The 15893-nt window shown below is 42.1% G+C and overlaps 2 protein-coding genes across 4 annotated transcripts in view; one reads left to right on the top strand and one right to left on the bottom strand.

Annotated features, from left to right (window-relative positions):
• MAN2A1 (mannosidase alpha class 2A member 1) overlaps positions 1 to 15893 on the bottom strand; it is a 213384-nt gene that overhangs the window by 129228 nt on the left and 68263 nt on the right. The window lies entirely within an intron of this gene.
• On the top strand, positions 12054 to 13616 carry LOC133251744 (protein lin-28 homolog A-like). The gene is given in 2 exon segments (XM_061424534.1): positions 12054 to 12833; positions 12836 to 13616. Coding segments are annotated over 2 exon segments (597 nt in total). The 5' UTR covers positions 12054 to 12313; the 3' UTR covers positions 12913 to 13616.

The raw sequence follows: 15893 nt of genomic DNA, 5'->3' as shown, positions 1-15893 counted from the left end.
TCTGAGGAATGACAAAACAAAACGGTCCAAATAAACATGCAGACATCGACCTAATGAAGCACAGCAGCCGTCAGCATCGTGTAGTGACGGGGACAAGACGCGGTCCTGACAGTCTCGCAGAAGTAACACTCCAGGAACTAACCAGGAAAAATATTTATAAGCAATAGCAGAAAGGCCATGCTATCCTACAAAAAGCACCATATTTAAAACTGCCATTGTTATGAAACAAAATAAAGTTAAGACAGACTGCAAGCTGTACATTTGACACTTTCATAATTTTTTAAAATCAAGTAACGGGAAACAGAGAAGAAGCTACTTAGAGCAAATACAGGTGTTCCCAAGTAATATTTCCATTCACTTAGCACTCAACAAGCATGAATTGAGCCATTTCCCTGCAACTGTCAGGGCAGTACAGCAATAAGGACCTACTGTACGGCACAGGGAAACACATATCTCACAATAACCTGAAATGAAGAAGAATCTGAAAAAGCATATACGTATTCATATACAAATATACGCGTACCTGAATCACTGCTATGTACCTGGAACTAATACAACACTGCAAATCAACGACACTCCAGTAAGAGGTGCTTTCTGAAAAACAAGCAAGCAAGCTCCGTACACTGCTTTTAGGAGAGCGATGCCTACTGTGCTAATGATAAACTTAAAGGATGAAGAAACTGTAAACAAAGTTACCCAGATCTAACTCCCCAGTAACAACCACTATTATCACTTTGAAAAAAAAAACAAGGAAATGCAAAATCAAAAATGCTGCACTCATCTCATAGGGTCTTATTGTTTAATTTCTGCCAAGACACTCTCTGGTTTCTGGTTAATTTTTTGCATGAATGCCCTTCCTAACATTTCCTAATAAACAAGAGATCTAGAAACAAATGAAAAGACAAGGAAAGAGACGGAGAGAAAGGAGTACGTACGTGCAACAAGTCCAGAAAATAGGAAGCCAGGCACTAACTTTCACAATTAACAACACCCTTATTTTACTTTTTGAAAGAGCTGATCTGTAAGCCACTATGCACTTCTCTGTTTCTACAATTTCTCTGCTTGAAAGCTTGATATAAAAAGCTTTAGAAGATACTGATCAAAAGTAAGCCGAGCATCTCTGTCAAGCTCACTGTGCTGTGAAGAGTGAATCTACTCGCCAAGCACAGGAAGCGGCAAGCCCTTTTCTCTGAGAGTTCCTCTCCTCCGTGTAGACACATCACACATTCAGACTTTGGTCACACACAGAAGGACAGACGTCAAGAGCTTTCTTCCCCAAACGGGGAAACTGTTACAGATAACTTAGTAGCAAACAATGCATCATTTTGCCAGCATCAAAGAATCACAAATTAATTTCACATGATAAAAAGAGTTGAATTTGTAATCATACATCTAGGGAAATATGAAATAACACATGATGATACACAGGGATTCATTCTTAAATAAAAAACTAGTTAAATGGAAAATTTAAAAAGATGGAGGCTCCCAATGAATCAATTAATAATTTAAAAACATTTGCTCATCAGATTTATATGCCTTTCATGAGAAGTATTTAATAAGAGAGTAAAAATAAGTTTTCTCTTAAAACTCCTCAGATAATAAATCGGGAAACTCACCGTATTCTTCTGAGTATTGTCGATGCCCACCTTTAGAGGATATATGAGGGGCAAACAGCCAGTGAGTCATCTGTCCTCATCTCCTCCTCACTTCACTCCAACCATATCCTGTCTCTGAGTTTGCAGTCTATGCTCTCTCTGTCTGGAGGATCCTCTCCCAATATTTGCCTCACTGGCTCGTAATGCATCCATTAGGAGCCTCTCTGGCCAACACACACTCCACCCAAACCCCACCTAAATTGTTATCTTGCATAAAACCCAAAACTTTTCTTCATGGCACTTTTCACAAAATTTAATAACACATTTTCATGTTCACGGTCTTTGTCCCCCAGCAGACTACCAGCTCACAAAGGCAGGAATCATATCTGTTTTGCTAACCATTTAAATCTCGGTGTTCCTATTAGAAAAGAATACCAACAACCCCAAAGAAATGCAAACAAAAAATATGAAGCAGATATTTCAGAAATAACTAGCTGCTAAAAATGAAAAGAAGTTTAATGTCACTCATAAGGAAATGCAAATGAGATCAAAAAGTTGTACAACACACTGTGATGTCAAGGATGTTTAGAAAAAGGTATTGTTACTTAAGACTAGCAATAACTATCAAATTTTAAAATGCATATATACTTTTATCTATGCTCATTAAAATGAAGTCAGAAAATAGATAAAAATAAACAAAAGCACTGTACAGTCAGCCCTACATATCTGCAGGCTCTGTGTCCGCACACTGAACCAACTTCTGAAGGAAAATTTTAAAAAGAAAAAGCTTCCAGGAAGTCCCAAAAGCAAAATTGAATTTGCCGCACACTAGCCACTATTTACACAGCACTGACATTACACTGACAACTATTAACACTTCATGGCAAATAGACGGGGAAACAGTGGAAACAGTGTCAGACTTTATTTTTCTGGGCTCCAAATTCACTGCAGATGGTCATTGCAGCCATGAAATTAAAAGACGCTTACTCCTTGGAAGGAAAGTTATGACCAACCTAGACAGAATATTAAAAAGCAGAGACATTACTTTGACAAGAAAGATCCATCTAGTCAAGGCTATGGTTTTTTCCAGTGGTCATGTATGGATGTGAAAGTTGGACTGTGAAGAAGGCTGAGTGCCGAAGAATTGATGCTTTTGAACTGTGGTGTTGGAGAAGACTCTTGAGAGTCCCTTGGACTGCAAGGAGATCCAACCAGTCCATTCTAAAGGAGATCAGCCATGGGTGTTCACTGGAAGGACTGATGTTGAAGCTGAAACTCCAGTACTTTGGCCACCTGATACGAAGAGCTGACTCATTTGAAAAGACCCTGATGCTGGGAAAAATTGAGGGCCAGGAGGAGAAGGGGACGACAGAGGATGAGATGGCTGGATGGCATCACCAACTCAATGGACATGGGTTTGGGTGGACTCTGGGAGTTGGTGATGGACAGGGAGGCCTGGCGTGCTATGGTTCAAGGGGCTGCAAAAAGTTGGACATGACTGAGCGACTGAACTGAACTGAACTGAACTGATCAACATAACATTTACATTGTACTAAATATTGTAAGTAATCTGGAGATGGTTTCAAGTATGCAGGAGAAATGTGTGTAGGTTAAATGCAAATATTACTCAATTTCATGTAAGGATTTTGGTATCCGAGGCAGGCTCTGCAACCAATCCTCTGAGGATTATCAAGGGTCGACTGTATACACTAAATATAAAGATATACTCCATGCATTCACAAGAGACTGTAAAAGAAAATACAGGGCCATTAATCAGGAGAAGTTAAATTAAGGCCCACTCATAGCAAAGACTTGTATACAGTCTTTAAAAAAGAAAGATTCCTGAAAGATTCTCTGAGATATATTAAGTTTAAAAAGCATGGTACAAAACTCATTAGGATGGCTATTATAAAAAAAAAAGAAAAGAAAACCAGGAAACAGGTGTTGATAAGAAATGCAGAGAAGCTGGAAACCTCCAGCACTACTAGTGGCGACGTGAAGTGGCGCAGCTTGTGCGGGGACCTGCGTGGGGGCTCTGTGAGCACTGAAGCTTAGAACTGTCACAGGACCCAGCAATTCCACTTCTGGGTATACACACAGAAGAACGAAAGGAAGGACTCAAACTGGCATTTACATACTCATGCTCATCGCAGCATTTTTGCCCAAAGGTAGAAACAATCCAAACGCCCACTGATGGACGAATGAACAAACAAAACACAGCATATTCATGCAACGGAACACGATGCAGCCCTGGAAAAGGAGGGAATTGACACATGCTTCAGTATGAATGAACCTCAAACACATTATGGTAACTGAAATACGGCAGACACAAAAAAAACAAGCATTGTATGATTTCACCTGCAGGGTGAAACTGACAGAGGCAGAATGGTGATTGCCAGGCCAGACTGAAGGGGCCTGGGGAGTTACTGTGTAACAGGTACAGCATTTCAATCTAAGATGATGAAAAAGTTCTGGAGATGGGCGATGGGTATGTTGCAAAACAATGTGAATATATGTAATGCCAGCGAATGTCACACAGAGAAACATTAAAATGATAAATTTGGGGTTATATACATTACACTACAATAAAAAAGATGCACTTAAAAAAAGCACAATGTGCGTGGCATGCTGTCATTTGCATAATGCATAAGAACGTGTCTTTGCATATATGTACATGAACGTATCTTTTCCTATTTCTGTATAAATTATATATATCTGATCACAATAGCTGCCTCCTGTGAAGTTACATGACAAAGAAACAGGAGTCGTCAGCACCTTACCTTTCACTGTGTACCCTTTATATGTTCAGACTTATGTTAAAATATGAATTAAACTGTTCTCTAAACTATAAATGCCATACTACCCTGATTTCTTTTAAGCACTAAAAACAAACAAAACTATAGCATAAAATAGTCATGAAATTTCATTTAAGAATATTTATCATATTAGATGGTTTAACTAATAGCTTCTGTAAAATTTCAATAAGATATACTTTAAATATTTCATTGTATAATAAATAGTATTTCATTTTCTCATTTTTTAAAAATAAAAGCAATAAAATTCTCATTCAAATAAATCAGAAAATACATGAAGTTGAAGAATAAAATTGAAAATTTCACTCTTAATGTCCTTCTATAAAGACATAAAGGGTTATGGTAGACATAGTTTTTAACCAGTTTATTTTACTTAATACTATACTTTGGCCACCTCATGCGAAGAGTAGACTCATTGGAAAAGACTCTGATGCTGGGAGGGATTGGGGGCAAGAGGAGAAGGGGACGACAGAGGATGAGATGGCTGGATGGCATCACTGACTCGATGGACGTGAGTCTGAGTGAACTCCGGGAGTTGGTGATGGACAGGGAGACCTGGCGTGCTGCGATTCATGGGGTCGCAAAGAGTCGGACACGACTGAGCGACTGATCTGATCTGATCTACCATAAACATCTTTCCATGTCAATAAATAGACATATATCATTGTTATGGCTGACCATTTTTGCTAAAGTATTTATAATTGAGATATAGCCAACACATAATATACATGTGTTCAGTTTGATGTATTTTGACAACTGTTTATACCCGTTACTGCCCAAAATTGTACCCATTACTACCGAAAATAAGACATAAGCTATTCAGAGATGTCCCTTCTGCCCTTTTCCAATCAATTCCCCCCAACAATAACAACCAGAAAGTGACATCCTTACCTTGCGATTCCTATCCCAACAGATGAGCTACTCTCAGACGTCACAAAGCAGAGTCGTACAATGTGCTTTGCTATCAGGACTCTTTTGCTAACATGTTTGTTAGATTCATCCATATTTCTGTATATTTCAGTAACATTACTTTTCATGGCCGAGTGATAATTCATTGTTTAAATACGGCACAAAATTTTAATTCATTATTCTGTTGATGGATATTTGAACTGTTTCCAGTTTGAAGTCATTATAAAAGATTCTGCTATGAAAATGTCTATGTAAGTCTTTTTTGTGAACATGTTTTTATTTTTCTTGGATAAATTCCTAGGAGGGAGCCCCCAGGAACTAGACTTACCTGGTCCCAGCCCTCACGGCAGGGGAGGGAAGACAATGGAATGAAAACTGTATCACAGTAAAGCAGGTTCCTTCTATGCGAACAAGAAGGTCTTGGAAAGTTGATGAATACTTAACTTTGGAAAACTCAGGCAGCCTTTCAGGAAGTAATTTCTCATTTTATATTCCCACTAGCAGTGTCAGAGAGCTACAGTCACCGCACCCTTCCCAAGCCCTGGAGCTTTCAGTCCTTCTGACTGTGTCCCCTTTCAGGGGCTCTAGATAGCACCTGGAAGCAGTTTTAATCTGCACCTCCCTGAGCACTGCACTGTGCTCAGCCCTGCACACACACCCTCCCCTGCTCTGCTGCAGCCTAATAAACTTCTTTCAGGCGTCGGAACAGGCCACGTTCTTCCGAATCCCTGGCCCATAATCACAATTCTCCTCTCATAACCTGGAATCCTTTCCCCACCCTCTGCTATTGGCTATTCTAATAGCTTTCCAATTTCAACTTGAATACCACTTGCTTCAGGAAGCTTTCCAAGACCCCCTTGTTTCCATAGAAGGAAAGACTTTATTGTGATACTGTGTTAATTACATTGTTTTCCCTTCCCTGCCCTGAGGGCTGGGACCAGGTATCTCTAATTCACTTCTTGTATCCCTGGAGTCTAGCACAGTAAATACTTGCTGAATAGACGAAGGAGAAAATAAGGGAAGGCTTCAGAGCTGAGGCAATATTTCAGTTGAGTCTTAAAGAATAAACAGCATTGAGATTATCCAATGCACAAAAGGAAAAAAAAAATTCTCAGCTAAACTCATGAGCAAATTCCTAAGAAGGAGAGAATAACTGTGACTGAGGACATCCACGTGGTTCAGCGGGGCTTAAAGAGGTGTGTGAGGGGAGAAGTGATGGAGGGAAGGGCAGACAGGTGAGCGGGAACCGGGCCAAGCAAGGATGTGCCCAGTGGAGGGGCCGCACTGGGCCTGTGGACGCTGGATGTCACTGAGGCATCTGAAGCCAAGAAGACACGGGCAGGCTCCTACACCGGGACCCGAGGCACACTCCTGACCCCCTCTGGCTGGTCTCCCCAGAAGGAGAATGAGGAAAATGCAGGATCTCAGCATGCAGGAATGACCTAGGACCAGCTGAATGAATACATAGCACTGTTGAGAATATGCCTTCTACACTGAGTAGAGTAACCACTCAGTGTTAGGTGTTACTCTTACCCTTGACTAAGGAAGAAGAAAGTGAGGTTGGAACTTTAGCCTGCACACTTGGAAATTAAAACAGCGGTGTGGAATCACCCACAGACTGAAGAGGAGAAGCAGCAGCTGCACACGGGTGAGAGCTGGAGTGTGTAGGAAGGGGCAGAGGAGGGAGTCACGAAGGGGAAGAAAAAGCACTGTTCAGCCATACACGCCTGGGGCCAGGAGAAGAGCTCTGGGCCACAGAAGACCAAAAAAGGAAAGAATTTCAAGGCGAATGGAGTGGTCAGCGTCAACACTGCAAAGAAATCCCCTAGGAGGACTGAAGAGTACCCACAGACAGAGCAGCTCATCAGCGCTCCAGGCTTTTGCCCCTATCTGATGCAGCGGAAGCCAGTGATGAACTGAATGAGAGGGGGAGGGACGAGCCAGGACTGGAGGGCAGGCGCCGGGACGGAGTACGTACTTTCTGAAATAAACCTACACCTCTGCTTCACTACTAGAATCAAAGTCATCTGAGACACCGGGCACTGCTTTGACTCCTTTGATGAAACGCTATGTATCTTTAGGCTCTAAATTCGATCCAAACCTGCAATTTACTCTGAACATCACAAGACACACTGTAACTTCTCATTGCTCTGCAAATTTTATAGCAGCCTTTCCTTAAATACCATAAAATCTGACCTGTATAAAATGTATAATAAATTAGCTAGTGTAAGAACTTTAAAAGGTTATTTTTCCTAGTGAACTCAAGATATAGAATGTATGTAAGTTTGCAATATGTTTGCAATTGTATTATTTAAGAAAGCAACCTCAAACATTCCTCTGATTTCAATAAGCAGAGATAGTTATTAGGACAGGGTGGAAGGTTTACTAAACTATAAACCTAGGAAAAAAAGATGTAAGGGAATGGTAGAAGGATGAAAGACTGCAGGCCTGGCAAAGCAATGTAATCCAGAAGCCTGGTCAAGACAATATCTAACACATATATTTGGAGCCTTGTTTCATATCAGAGGTCCACACAGAGAAGCTGGTCAAGATACTGGCAAACACATAAACTGTTCTAGGTTCCAACAGTGCAATGGGCTTCTTACTTCAACACTGGTCTCAGTAGCAGAAGCAAATGCTATGTAAAAACCCCTTCAATATCTCAGAGCCCAGAGGGAAAATGAATATGTAATATGCTGGGTGACAGTCAAAGGAAATGCTAAGGCTAATAACGTTTCAGCTGTTTGAATAAGGGTCCACATTTCTATGTATTATAAATATCACATAGTATTTAAACTGAATTTAGCTAAAAAATATTCAAATATGAAGTTTAAAAAGTAAAAAGAATGTTAACATACCAGTTATTTTCAAAATAAAACAAGAGTAGACAGAAAATGGGCTGATGATAACAAGGCAGTTTCTGTTAAATCCACTGTCTATGTGTTACAAGTAGGAACCATGACTATACTTGATTGAGTCACATAAAATAAAGAAGGTAGATGTTGTCTGCATGAATCTCCTTTTAGTTAACTAGATTTTTCATTTTAAAAAGCTTATAGAGCTGAATACTGCTACCACAGGGGGAAGAATTAAACAAGTCATTGCTAGCATAGATTATGAAGATCACTTGAGCTATGTTTCTGTTAAATTCCCATAATCAATTGGTATTCTTCAGGGACAATAAAAGCTTACAGAGAACTCTGCTAGAATTAACAGGTTCTTCTCTGCAACAGCTAGCTTGCAAATTTAGCTACAGACATTTAATCCATAGATTCATCTTCAAAAAGGGAAAAACAAACCATTGCATAACCATTACACTAGCAGTCAAAACAAAATTCTATCAGTAATGTCACTAGATGTTAATAATGTTATAGATGTCAGTAATGTTAATAGTATAAGCTCAGAATTTAAAAAAATGCAAACAAACGTATGTGTCTTTTTTTTTTCCTTTCTGGAACCCTGCTCTCCAACAAAGGATTTGAGGAGAAATATTTCAGCTAAAACATCTACTTCTGCTTCATTGACTATGATAAAGCCTTTGACTGTGTAGATCACCACAAACTGTGGAAAACTCTTAACAAGATGGGACCTTGTTAAGACCACCTGACCTGCCTCCTGAGAAACCTGTATAAAGGTCAAGAAGCAACAGTTAGAACTGGACATGGAACAACGGACTAGTTCAAAAGTGGGAAAGGAGTATGCCAAGGCTGTATGTTGTCACCCTGCTTATTTAACGTCTATGCAGAGCACATTAAGTGAAATGCTGGGCTGGAGGAAGCACAAGCTGGAATCAAGATAGCTGGGAGAAATATCAATAACCTTAGATATGCAGATGACACCACCCTTACAGCAGAAAGTGAAGAAGAACTAAAGAGCCTCTTGATGAAAGTGAAGGAGAGTGAAACAGCTTTCTTAAAACTCAACGTTCAAAAAACAAAGATAATGGCATCCGGTCCCATCACTTCTTGGCAAATAGATGGAGAAAATGTGGAAACAGTGTCAGATTTCATTTTCTTGGGACTCCAAAATCACTGTGGATGGTGACTGCAGCCACAAAATCAAAAGACGCTTGCTTCTTGGAAGAACAGCTATGACAAATCTCGACAGTGTATTAAAAAGCAGAAATATCACTTTGCCAACAAAGGTCCGTCTAGTCAAAGCTATGGTTTTTCCAGCTGTCATGTATGGACGTGAGAGTTGGACTATAAAGAAAGCTGAGCACCAAAGAACTGATGCTTTCAAACTGTGGTGCTGGAGAAGACTCTTGAGAGTCCCTTGGACTGCAAAGAGGTGAAACCAGTCAACCCTAAAGGAAATCAACCCTGAATATTCACTGAAAGGACTGGTTCTGAAGCTGAAGCTCCAATACTTTGGCCACCTGATTCAAAAAGCCGACTCTGGAAAAGACTCTGATGCTGGGAAAGTTTGAGGACAAGAGGAGAAGGAGTGACAGAGGGTGCGGTGGTCAGATAGCATCACTGACTCAGTGGACATGAGCTTGAGAAAACTCAGGAGAGATGCTGAAGGCCAGGGAAGCCTGGTGTGCTGCAGTCTCTGGGGTCATAAAGAGCAGGGGCAGCTGAGTGACTGAATAACAACGACATGCTGCTGCTGAGTCGCTTCAGTCGTGTCCGACTCTGTGTGACCCCAGAGACGGCAGCCACCAGGCTCCCCCGTCCCTGGCATTCTCCAGGCAAGAACACTGGAGTGGGCTGCCGTTTCCTTCTCCAATGCATGAAAGTGAAAAATGCAAGTGAAGTCGCTCAGTCGTGTCCGACTCTTAGTGACCCCATGGACTGCAGCCTACCAGGCTCCTCCATCCATGGGATTTTCCAGGCAAGAGTACTGGAGTGGGGTGCCATTGCCTTCTCCAAACAACAACATATCAGCTAGCTTTCTTCCCCACAAGCAACACTGACTGACTCTGAATGGGAAATGTATTCGGGAGGCTGTCGTGGGCACACAGGACTGAGGGCAAGCTACAAGTCCAGGCTAAACAGAGGACTGGAAACAATGAGAAGGCATGCCACAGGCACAACAGGGGCTCTGCCACAGGGCAGGAAGCCTCTTGTGAACCCACCAGTGCTCCAAGGGACGATCCCAACCTCCCCTCCGTCCTGTTCCCTTCCTTTCAGCTGTCTACCTTCACGTCACTCTCCACGGACTGAAAATCCTGGGAAATAATATACTGACTGGCTGGGCTCAGATAACAGCTGACCTGTCTGACCTGGGGCAGGAAAATCAAAGATGTGACTTCTGTGTTTGGAGACCATTTCCTAAAAGGAAACCAGGTGAATGAGATGCAAGCAGCATCCGGTCAGAAAAGGAAGGGATGTGATTGAAGTCACACTCTCTGTTTTGAAACAAATTCCAGGTGTGGATACATGTTATTCCTCATGGGATGGGTTTAAAAAAAGAAGAGAAAATGTCTGGACACATAAACAACAATATAAAGAATCCAGAACTAAAGGGTAATTAAAAAGCATAGTTAAAACCATGCATTTGAAGCCAGAAAAGAACAGGCTCTACATGACCAATAACTGAATGTGAAGTGGGAAGAAAAAACCTTGAAAAAATCACATAAAATACAGTAAATATAACAAAAAAATTAAAAAGCATATGCCAAAGAGAGACCAGAAACAACTAGATAACTGAATTATAAGGAAATGAAATAAAACTAATTAGTAAGAGCAAAACAGATAAGATGAAAAGTATTTGAACTGATAGATGAAAAATTTAGTAATAAGTTATACATACCCAGATATATGGCAAAAGAAAACAATAATACAGTTACAGATGATTTAGGAAAAAGTATCATATTAACAAAATAACACATAAAAATGTGAATGCTGGTTAAGAGCAGTGCTAAAAGGCAAATACAGAGAGAGAAATACTTCTTGTTCAAGTAAATCAACTGGCCCATTTAGCATTCGTTTAAAAAAAGGCAGAAGGAATTAAATAAAAACAGAAAAGTCAAGAGTAAATATCAGTACAATGCAAAAAGTTTTTTAGGAAACAAGTGGGGGTACAAAAACCAACGAAACTAGTAAGAGCTTCAGCCAATCTAATCAAGATAAAAAAATAATCAGGTCCCACCAAACAATAAGGAAAAAAACCTACAGATGGAATAAAATCTTAAAATCTGCACAATCTAAGTAAAACGCTATAAAATAATAATGTAAGAAACTATAAGCATTATTTATATTCAAGGAGCAACATAAGACCTAGACAGACAGAAAAATTTGTCTTTAAACTTAGTTAAAAAAAAACTTACATATCTGACAAGCATCAATTCCATAGAGCATTACAGGGCAGTTCTTAATTTTTGAAAAGTTGCAAACCAGTGGATAGCTTGATTTTAATTAAGGATGTGTATGTGTGCATGTTAATATATAAATTAGCTGCTAACATTTCAACTTAAAAAGTCAATACATGTTATGTAGTGTCTTGGAATCCCAGCTTGCCGTGACTGACCGGAAGACTGTGCTGACAACCGTCTCCGGTGGCCACACACTGCAAGCGAGGAAGAGGGGGTCGGCCTCTGGGTGCCACAGTTACTCCTGGTGAGTGCAGGACTCTCAGAGCCTACAGCCCTCACTTCTGACATCTTCTAACCACTCTTGTAAGCATTTTAAGGATGCTATCAGGGAAGAAAAAATGTCTGATAGATAATAATGGAAAGTTAATTCTCCCGAAAATACCTTTAAACATTTAGCTCAATACCTCTCAAAATCTTCCCCCTCTTTTTTGGGGGATCGAGTAGGAAGAATTAATCCCAAAGCTCTCTGGGAAAATTAAGCAGTCACTCATTAAAAGAACTTTTCAATAAAGAAAAATAAAGGAAGATTTAAACTGTCTGTTAATGAAACACCTCATAAGCTTGCAACAATTACAGTTACACGGAAAAGTCTATGAAAGAGGTCAGGGCCTCCGGACTTCTCTGGGGCCAGCAGCCGCCCAAGCAGGGGCCCGGGGCCGCGGGCTCAGCCGACTACCATGGGCTCTGTGTCCCACGAGCAGTTCGCAGGTGGCTGCGCTAAGGCGCCGGAGGACGCGGCCCGCGCGGCAGAGGAGCCGCAGCTGCTGCACGGTGCCGGCATCCCTAAGTGGTTCAACGTGCGCATGGGGTTCGGCTTCCTGTCCATGACCGCCAGCGCAGGGGTCGCGCTCGACCCCCCGGTGGATGTCTTTGTGCACCAGAGTAAGCTGCACATGGAGGGCTTCCGGAGCCTGAAGGAGGGGGAGGCCGTGGAGTTCACCTTTAGGAAGTCTGCCAAGGGCCTGGAATCTATCCGAGTCACCGGCCCTGGGGGGGTGTTCTGTATTGGGAGTGAAAGGCGGCCTAAAGGGAAGAATATGCAGAAACGCAGATCAAAGGGAGCCAGGTGCTACAACTGTGCAGGTCTAGACCATCACGCCAAGGAATGCAAACTGCCACCGCAGCCCAAGAAGTGCCATTTCTGCCAGAGCATCAACCATATGGTAGCCTCATGCCCACTGAAGGCCCAGCAAGCTCCCAGGGAAAGCCAGCCTACTTTCGGGAGGAGGAAGAAGAGATCCATAGCTCTGCCATGCTCCCAGAGGCCCAGAATTGAAGCCACAGTGGGTGGGGGCTATCGTTTTGTGATCAGAAAGCTTTGAGGAGCAGGCATCAATCGGCAGAGTGGAGAAAGTGGGGACAGGGTGGGTAGGGGGCAGCTGGCACTGCCATATATCTGAGGCTGGAGTCCACAGCATCACCCCCTCTTCCCTCTTGGTGGGAAGAAGGGGTGAGGCAAAGAAACTCCAATTAGCTCTTTCCAAATGCATATGAGGGCTTTGAGGGTTAACCCTCCCTGCATGCTTCATCTGAGTCTCCACCCCCAGAATCTCCAGCTTTTGAAAGTGGCCTGGGTAGGGAAGTTGTTTTACTCTTAAAGAAGATTGTGGAATAATATTTCCCATATCAGAGTGTAAAGATTAAGAGGAGAACAGATTGATGCACCCAACCAACAAGCCACTACATTCCACGGGAGGAAACATCTCAGGGGGGCGGCAGGGTTTTCCTCGTCTTCTCTCCTCATAACCCCCTCTTGGGACAGAATGCCAAGAACTGTCCCAAGTAATGGGTTATGATGACAGGTAAAGGGGTAATTGAGGGAACAGCTGAGACTTGCTGCTTCTAAGCTCACTCTTACCCGATTCTGGGCCAACTCAATTTTATTTATTTGCTGCCTTGGGTGACTGTACCTTGGGTCCCACTTTCTCCAGGATGCCAACTGCACTAGTGTGCAAATGACATATCTTGTGCATTTTAACTTTTTTTCATAATATAAATATTCTGGTTTTGTATTTTTGTGTATTTTAATCTAAGACCCTCATTCCTGCACTGTGTTCTCAGGTACGTGAGCAATCTCAGGGATAAGTCAGCAGCAGCTCCGGGTCTGCACAGCAGGAATGCTTTTTGTTGCTGTATCATCAGAGAGAACAACTATTTGGAGTGTATAGCCTATTGAACTACCTCATTTTTGCCAATTACAGCTGGCTCTTCTGCCATGGTGTCCTCCTGAAATCCCTTCAGCGTTTCATGAGAGACTAGGTTTTAACTGGGTTGCCCCATGACTTGGTCTCCTTCCTACTGAAAGATTGGAAATTGTTCTGAACAGGAAAACATGGTGCAGAGAAGTTAGGAGAAGCTGGGCCAGGTAAGAAGTGCAGAGAGGGGAAGCCAAGATTAGGCAAAGGTCGTCTGTATGTGTGGCAAAGGATTCCTGTTCCAGATCTATAATCCTAGGGCACAGGACTCGCTTTATATACCAGATCCATCCTCCACCTGACTGGGCTAGGCCGACCCTGCACAACAGGGTGTGTGTGTTTTTATAAGAAATGGAAGTTGGTAAGGAGAGGTTTTTAAGAACAATGCCTCTGTACCCATCTTGAGCTGCCCAGGGATGGATATGTGAAGCAAGGACAAGATCTTTAACGATTCTGGGCTTTTCCTTCTTGGCTTCTGGAGAGACCATCAGCAATGGCTTCTTTGTGGTTCCCAGAGCCAGGGTCCTACTCTGCTGCAGCAGTGATTAGTATCATGGCAGCTAAAGGAGAAAGGGCGGTGGGGGCGGCGGGTTCGTTTACAAGCTGTGAGATCACTGCAGACCTACCTCACTGCGTTGTCACGGGGCAAATGCAATAGAACGCATTGGGTGATGTGTGTCTGATCCTTGTCTCCCCCAGCTGCTGCCCCCCTCTAGTTATTATATTTGTCTGGGCTTTGTAGGACTTCACAAGTAGCTGATTTGGTGATTGCCAGGTGGCCTAGTTTGTGTAAATATAATGTGTTGGTCTTCTCCATGTTCTTTTGGGGTTTTATTGTTTACAAACTTCTTTTTATATTGAGAAAAATAGCCAAAGCATCTTTGACAAAATGTTCTGCACCAGGCAAAGAAATCTGAAACGTAAGCTTGGGGGCCCCTCTTGAAGTTGGGGGGGTCTTCAACTACACTTTCTTTTGTGTTCCCCTTCCTCTATTTCCTATTTCAAACAAGATCTGTCCTGAAAACTAGATTCCTATTCCCTCTTCTTTCCACCTTTGTGCCCCCCCGAAATAGACCATATACCTATACATTTAATTTGTGGGGTATCTGTGATTAAGTGATTTGTGCAAAAATCCTGAAAAGGCTAAGATTGCTCCATCCCTCGTTCCCAATTTCGAGTCCTGTCCATTCCTTGATGTGATTCATGCTAAATGGACTGATGTATTTGGTTGGATTAAGACCAACTCCAAGGGTAGAGAGGAGCAATGAAGGGGGCCTTCCATGTAGAAGGTGGGGCTGGGAGACCACGAAAGGAAAGATGAATGTATATCCAAGTCACTCAGGGACTTTTATGCAGGTGCAAGAAACTTATGTCAAAGTAGCCACAAGATTGTTTAATAGCAGACAGACGAATGTAACTCCATGCTTACTGCTAGAAACCAAAGCTTTGTATGAAATCTTGAATTTAATGGGGAGGGAGGGAGGGAGGGTAGAAAAGCATGTACCCATCTGTTCTTTTCCTCATCCCTCCTCATTCCTGAACTGCAGGAGACATAGCCCCTTGGGCTTTGGCGACCCCATCTGGGCAGTGTTTATTTGATGGCTGATTTTACTGTGCCAGGTACTTCCTTTCCCATTTGCTATCATTTTGTAACACACACGCTGACCCTTTTCCCTTTCCTTTGTTTTCCTTGGGAATATACAATGAATAAAAACTTATTGGTACTGAAAAAAAAAAAAAAAGAAAGAGGTCAGAAAGCCCAGAAATCAATGCTTATTTAAATACAATAAAGATGGCACTTCAAGTCAGTGGAAAGAAAGAATGTGTAAGGGAAGAGCTTATGGGGCTGAGGCTGGCCTGGACGGTAAGCAGTGTGGCATGTCCAGCTGGGTGACCCCATCTGTACAATCAAGACACTCACTGGACTCACTGCCCAGGATTACTGCAAAGATTATCAGTTATCATTTGTAAGGTACTTAACACAGGAAGTGATACAGTAAGTGGTGCACATGTGACACTAAATAAGTAAAAAAAGTAGTTTATGCTAAGACAAACCTTAAAC

This window comes from Bos javanicus, chromosome 7 (assembly GCF_032452875.1).
Source record: "Bos javanicus breed banteng chromosome 7, ARS-OSU_banteng_1.0, whole genome shotgun sequence".
Lineage (NCBI taxonomy): Eukaryota > Metazoa > Chordata > Mammalia > Artiodactyla > Bovidae > Bos > Bos javanicus.
This window is presented reverse-complemented; position numbering and strand designations above follow the sequence as displayed.